Source organism: Fulmarus glacialis, unplaced genomic scaffold (assembly GCF_000690835.1).
Source record: "Fulmarus glacialis isolate BGI_N327 unplaced genomic scaffold, ASM69083v1 scaffold23372, whole genome shotgun sequence".
NCBI lineage: Eukaryota > Metazoa > Chordata > Aves > Procellariiformes > Procellariidae > Fulmarus > Fulmarus glacialis.
Genome location: NW_009197507.1, coordinates 23,044 through 30,433, shown reverse-complemented (window position 1 = coordinate 30,433; position 7,390 = coordinate 23,044). Strand labels below are relative to the sequence as shown.

At 44.1% G+C, this 7,390-nt stretch overlaps 1 protein-coding gene across 1 annotated transcript; it reads left to right on the top strand.

Moving 5' to 3' along the window:
* Positions 1–1,037: 1,037 nt before the first annotated feature.
* Positions 1,038–6,406, top strand: KLF11 (Kruppel-like factor 11; the record flags this gene model as incomplete). The annotated part of the gene is made up of 3 exons (XM_009572579.1): positions 1,038–1,292; positions 2,631–3,606; positions 5,614–6,406. Coding segments are annotated over 3 exons (1,536 nt in total), but the record flags the coding sequence as incomplete, so codon positions are not given.
* Positions 6,407–7,390: the final 984 nt, after the last annotated feature.

Genomic DNA, 7,390 nt, shown 5'->3' with positions numbered 1-7,390 from the left:
CAGCAAGTATAGTTCCCTCTAGGGCTTTAGGCCATGCTAACGGTGTGGTGGTGCTTTTTTAGTTAAAACCCTTTTGTTGCAGTATATAAGCACGCTGTATAACAGCATTAGACTCAAGAATCTTGGTCCATGCTTCTGAATCCCAGTCTTCACAGTTAGTTGGTGTGCCTTAAGACTGGAAGAGTTTGGACACCTACTTGAGACTGAGATAGCACATGAGCAATAAACCAACAGTGCAACGCAGCTTTTGGAGTCAGTGCCAAGCACTGAGAGAGCTTTATGAAGTTTGGATATCCTTTTGCAGAGAAGGCAAGTGTTTTCTGTGCATGTGTACACATGCACACACCCAAATTTTCTGTGATGCTTGCAACTGGAAACAAATCAATATGATTACATTTGTCTTCATGTTACTCATAGTGCGTGTTGGGATACCTAGCACCTATGTAGTATCATATCTTTCTAAAGTACAATGCAACTAATTCCCACTGCACTTGAAGATTATTATCCCTCCTTCCCCCGACCCTGGCTTCCCTTTTGGTAAAAATAAGATTAAAATGCTTTTGCAAGGTGTGGTACTCTGAATCAGTGATCATACCTTAAAGCGTCTTACTGTCAGCTGAAATTTATCTTCTAAACATTACCAGAATGAGATTAGTGCTGAACAGCAGTTGTCTTTTGGGTCCAGGAAACAGCCTTGTCTAAACAATGCTGGAAGTCAGGGTTTTTTCCCTCTTTTTGCTTGTATGCAGGCATGGGATGTGTTTATTCAGGGCAGTGTAATCCAGGAAAGTAACTCTGGAAACATGAGCTACACACAGTCCTTTCCTGCAAATCACACTTTTTTTTTTTTTTAGAGAGTAACAGGGGTGGGGAGATGAGCTGGTGGGGGGAGGGTAAGAGTTGAGCTGGTTGGTAAAAGTCTTGCCACGGGCTTGGGATCTGTTTCAGATGACCTTCATCGTGAGCAGAGAGTATGTGGGTGGTGTTGGCTTTGTATTCTGACTTGTCCTAATAGCCAGTAATCCGATTACATTTAGGTTGACATTGTGGACATCTATGAGTCTATCCGTGAAAGGCAGCGTCATGACAGCGAAAGGTCTACCTGCAGCACCTTGGAGCAGAATGACATTGAAGCTGTTGAAGCGCTTGTTTGTATGAGCTCCTGGGGTCAAAGATCACAGAAAGGTGACATATTAAAGATAAGGCCACTTACACCTTTCTCAGATTCTGGTGATTTCACAATGCACGCTGAGGCTACGTCTGAATTACCAAAGGACTATTTATCTACACTGGTAAGAAAAACATGAAGGCAAAACAAATGTGCCTGACATCTGGGTGTTACATCTCTGCAATGTTTTAACTTGGCTGGAAAAGATAGCTTGTTCATGTGTCCCTGTGTAGAATAGCTACAGCATAGCCAGTGCTGTGTGTGCATAGAATAGCGAGGTGGGCATGTTGAGTTTGTGTTTTTCTTCCGTCTCTGGAATGGCAAATGTAGGAGTTTGATGCCTCGTTAAATCCAGATGTGAAAGCCCTTGCTGACAGGTTATTTAATTGGACAGGTGAGCTGAGGATGCTGGCTGGGTGGCTATTGTAGGTTTCTTGGGGCACTTTGAGTAAGAATGGCAGAGTGAGCCTGAGTGATTTGGCACCGACTTATCTGCAAGCACTATATGAGAAAGGCTCTTGATGACATTTGGCTTCACTCTGGTCATTATAAGAGAAAGTACAGGTTACCATTATGAAATAGACAATTTAATTAGTTTCTATGCTATGTGTTTGTACATGTAGTCTGTTATTTCTCCAGACTATTGGTCTACTCCAGCTGACTAATGTCGGTTGAATCACAATTTTTTTTGTTGCCATTTAGGTTGTAACAAAAGTAGGTATTAAAGAAGGGCTTGGTGCCATTCAGGTTTCAGACAGTTAAGGCCCATTTCAACCAGTAGGCTTCTAGTGTGCAGTTATGTCAGGAAAAAGGGGAATAATAGAGGAGAGAGGCTGAGGTGGTATGGCAGCTGGTTGACGGACTTCTCTCATACTCCTGCTGCTCAGTGTTCGCACTGCCGCTTGAGCAGCACTGGAGATAGGCATGAGTTTTCAGTGGTAAAGGAGGAACGAGAGGCAGTGGCAGCAAGAGAGCATGGAGAGAAATGGACGAATAAGAGGGGAAAGAGCAGTTCCATTTGTTTTTATTTCAGAAGTAGCCACCAGCTGATGGGGTAATCATTGATAAAAGATCTAGGGCTCGCTGGAAGCTTGAAATTGAAATGGTACAGTATCCCTATCTGTTGCTAGTCTGTTTTCTGTGAACAGCAGAGCGCTCATAGCCTCTTACAGTGGCACCCATTGCTGAGGAGAAAGGAATGACAGAGTTTTTTGTAGCGCATGAGTAGACTTGCAATGTTTTATGCGGGTTTACATCTGCCTCATTGCCTTCCTTTTATTAATATGCTTTTGAGCATATTCAGAATGGCCATCAGATGAGGCAATGTATGTAATCAGGTTGTCCCAAGAGGCAGGTTCTGAGATTCTGGGGAGGGGGTGTAATTTTATTTTTCACAGTAAAGATAGTGAAAAATTGTGCTATGAAATTACACTGCTGTATAATGATGTTCTCTTTTTTGCAGTGCATGACCCCTCCACACAGCCCTGACTTTGTTGAGATATCAGCTGCTATGCTCCTCTCCTCACAAGTCACTTACTCCAAACCAAGGACTGTCATGGCAAATACAGCTGCCTGCTCAGTCACATCAGCGACCGGTGCCTCTCCCATAACCAAGCCATCTGTTATCAACATGGAGCGACAGTGCAGCCAGAAGCCAGTGATACCTGAATCCTTTGCCCCTCAGCCTTGCAGGGCCATGGCCACAAGTGTGATACGTCACACAGGTGACAGTCCTGCTGCGCAAGAGAAAACAAAGGTAACTTCAGGCTACAGCACTTCCAGAGACTGGTGTGGAGTGGATGACCGAAGACATTCCAGACTGCCACAGGACACGAGTGCTGCAGATGATTTAATTAACAAAACCTCTCCAGTACATCAGCCTTATACACGTGACTCCAGTGATATTGTGACCAATAAAGGACAACTACCAGTCCGGCCTGTTTCACCACAGACCCACTTACCAAAGAATTGTGAGAATGACTTGCAAAAAAGAGCTACCCCAGTGACACCTGCCCCCGTTTCAAGCCCCCAGGTTCTCTGTCAAATGATCCCTTTAAATGGACAAAGCAGTATGATCAATGCCTATGTCAAGCCTTCAACTCCAACAGTCTCAACTCCCATGAAACCTATTTTACCGCAGACAGCCCCTCTCTCTCAGCCTGTACTCATGGGACCTTCTGTGCCTCAGGGGACCGTCATGTTGGTTCTTCCACAGACTGCTGTCACACAGACACCGCAGTGCCCGCAAACAGTAATGACTGTTGGGAACACCAAGTTACTGCCCCTTGCTCCTGCTCCTGTGTTCATCGCTTCTGGTCAAAGCTGTGCCCCGCAGATGGACTTTTCTAGACGGAGGAATTATGTTTGCAACTTCCCTGGGTGCAAGAAAACCTATTTCAAAAGTTCCCACCTCAAAGCCCACCTTCGCACCCACACTGGTGTGTACAACAGGACGGGTGCTTTGTTGCTCCGGCACTGGCTTGCGTTGGGGTGCTGAAATGCACATTTTTCAGGGGGAGGGAGTGGGAAGGGGAAGAGGCAGGTGATCGGGAAACTTCTGCTCATCTCGGAGAAGGGAGGAATGTTCATTCTCCATGGGCAAGCAAAACAAGACAGACTTTGTTCAGAGACCTCAGCTGACCCCATAGTGTTAGTTGAATTTCACATGCTTTAGTTGGAGCAAAGCTTTGCCGTCTGTGTGTGTGTGTGTTTAGATTTGAGTGGAATCCTGCCATCTGGACTAGATCGAAATGAATTGTGCAAGTCACTTTTTTTGGGGCATGCAGAGGTCTGGTGTAAGCAAACCGTAGTACGGGTAGTTGGTCTTAATTGCTACACAAGTAAAAGAAAAGAGAGAAAGTCCGAAACTGCACATTTTCCAGAGTTTTGTTTAGGCTAAATGGGAATGCATTGAGATTTTGGGGTACTGTGTTAGGAAGTAGAGCTGCTACAGGAATGTAGCAGTTTATTCAGTTACAGAAAGGGAATTTTAAAGGTAAATGAAAATTAATTGTAATTAATGCGAGCTGATTTGCTGATTAAAATCTGGTCAGTGTGGAGACAGTATACATGTGTTTTAGTTATCCTTTTTCTAGCTCCAAGATCCTGTTAAGTTAACACTAACTTTGAGTTCTCAGGGACTATTTTTGATGTTGAGGGACAGGTGTGGTGGGAGATTGGTAAGAACAGCTCATTCAAAAATTTGTGTAATTTTTTTGCTTGGCTCTTTTCCTTGGCTCTTTTCCCCCACCCTCCCTTACCCCACAGACACTGTGGTTTATTGTGTGTCAGCTTCCATGACAGGATTTGCATTAGTTTGTCAGCCTGTCTTTACAGTTCCTTTGGGGAAAAAGCTTAAACCTCCTATGAAGCTGATAATCCTTGTAAACCAGAGCTCTTCTTCTGGCCTGAGAGTAAGAGCTGCAGGCTGCTGAATTAACCTGGCGCTGCAGGATAACCATAGACTAGCAACAAGTGTCTCGCTTTGAGCACATGCTGCTGATGATCCGTAGGGAAGCTGTGTGTGTCCCTGTATCGCGATTAAGACTAGGACGGCTATGGTAGGTGAAGCACACTGCCCCTTCACTAGCCAGTCCATGTTACAGGATTGGCGGGCAGAGTAGTTTGGCTTTTTTTCCCACCTTTTCCCTGCACATTGAGTAGCTAGGTGGTATCACATACACCAAACGTAGAATTTTACTCTCAATATCTGAAATAAGAACAACGCTTCTGTGGGGCTTCCTTTCTGCTGGACACTTTTGTTCTGCTCCAAAGTGTTACCATGAATTTGGGTCATGTGGTAGATGTTTATCTTGAGCTTTATGGGGTTTGCAGGCGATAGGTCATGTTGTTTAGGATAGATCTGCAGGATGAGCAGAAGCTGACGTGGACAGCCCTCCTGACTGCTGTCATTCCTGGGTGTGCAGAACTCCCCTAGCTGTCTGCTGGACCTCCAGCTGCGTGGGGATGGCAGGACAGGCCGTTCCTCAGTAGTACTCGCTGGGGTGGTGTCTTTGTGTGCAGGACCAAATCACTGGCGCAGCAGGACTCAGAGGCTCGATTCCAGGCTTCCTGTTTGCCCGCAGTGTTTGCCGGTGACATGCGGCAGCCATAGAGCTGTGGTCACACGGGTGGGGGGCAGAGAGTTGCTTCTAGTTCGGTCAGCGGATAAGGTAGCTTTATGGAAAATCTTTAAACTGGGGTTTTGGACAATTAAAAAAACAGACTTGATTAAAGAACATTTAAAGAGATACGAGGGAATAAGTAGAAACGATACCTATGATTTTTCTCTGGAGCACAACTTGAGCTTAAGCTAATGTTGACTGCACACATGAGCAGTTCTGTGGAATTCATCAGTTTTTGCAAGGCAGGATTTAAGTTAATTCTTTGATAAAACTGTAACACAGCCTCTCAGAAGTAAGTTATGCTTCTTTTATGTCCTGCAGGAGAAAAGCCTTTCAGCTGCAACTGGGATGGCTGTGACAAGAAGTTTGCCCGCTCAGATGAACTGTCACGCCACCGTAGAACTCACACGGGAGAGAAGAAGTTTGCTTGTCCTGTGTGCGAGCGCCGCTTCATGCGCAGCGATCACTTGACAAAGCACACCCGCCGCCATATGACCACAAAGAAGATCCCCAGCTGGCAGACAGAGGTTGGCAAACTCAACAGAATTGCCGCAGCAGAGAAACCGAAAAGCAGCAGTGCTCTGAGTATGCTCATCCCTGTGCCATCATCTGTCTGCCAGGGCTAGTGTGAGGAAGCACCTTCTCTACAAACTTTCTGAAGATCAGGAAGAGCTCTGATGGCTACAACAGAACTGACAATGGCTTTTTTCCCCATGTTTGTGCATACTTTAGTTTTCTTCAGTTTAGGGCCTCTGTTAATAATGCTATGTGAGAAATCTATCATATCTTTCCTTGTCCCTTCCCAATTTGTTTTTTTCAATACTTGGGCAAATGCAATCACCAGCACTTCAGGAAAGCAGAACTCTTTGGAAATTATTTTGGCAATAGGTTAAAAACGTCACTTGTAATGCTTGCTGTTGATATTTTGATGGACAGTAAAACAGGGTGATTTTTAATTTTTATACTAGTATTTTCTATACCAAATATATTTTGTATTTATTCATTTTGGTCTTGATACGTAGGCAAATTACTTGACCTGCATTAGTAGGGGTGTGCAGGATGAGACCCAGAGTTGTTTTGGAAACTCCTTTTCAGTAAACCTAAAGAATTGCATTCAGAGCATTTTGTAAACACATAATATTTGATAACTCATAGTGGTTGGGATTTTCACACTTGCAGATCCTGATCCTGCATTGGGCTGGTGCTGTTACACCCTCCTTACGCAGGTGACATTGGAGATTTGACAGCGAAGTGTGTCATCATTTTTAAAACAAACCAAACCAGAATGACTTTATTTCAGAAAAGAAGTGTTGAAATCCTCAACATTTTATAAATTCATACCCTTTGCAAGTGGAAGCTGTTGTGACTTTTGGTAGAAGTTTGACATACTGAGCATTCCTGAGTCCACACTCCACTGGAGCAAAGTTTGGAGGAGCCAGACTGCTCTGATGGAGGTAGAAGCACAAACACTGTTCAGAAGCTTTGACACTAAAAATTATGCTTTACTTTCAGTCCTGCTAAACCAGCATATCAAAATCTACTGAAAAATGCAAAAATGGCAAGATAACCCATGAATAAGCTGGGTCTCTGTTTATATCTTTTTTTGAGTACAGGAGAACTAGAAAATTAAGGTTTTTTTATGTATCGTGGATGCTTGTGCACCTTATAGGAAATTGTTCAAGGCTTTCATTTACCTGTATCAAAGCACCAGAGGAAGTACTAATCATGTCTTGACTTAAGAAATAGCCACCATGTCAACTTGATGATGCTCTTCATGTGGCCTTATACTTCTCCACAGTACTTTGTATAAAATCACCCTTTTCTATTAAATGAGATACTCTCCATGTTGAATGGATTTTCTTTTACACCAAGTGTAAATACAGCTAAGAAGTGGAATCACTGGCTGCAGGAGTGCTGTGTTGTAATGGCGTGGTATGAGTAATAAAATGAAATGCCCGTAGCGCAATCAGACTGCTCAGTTTCCGTGGTGCGGAAGGACGTGCATACGTATTGTAGCAGAGCTGACAGTAGAGCTGTTGTGCTGTTCGGCACCAGGTGTTGTTTTGCTGGGAGACAGCTCACCTGCTGGATGAAATAT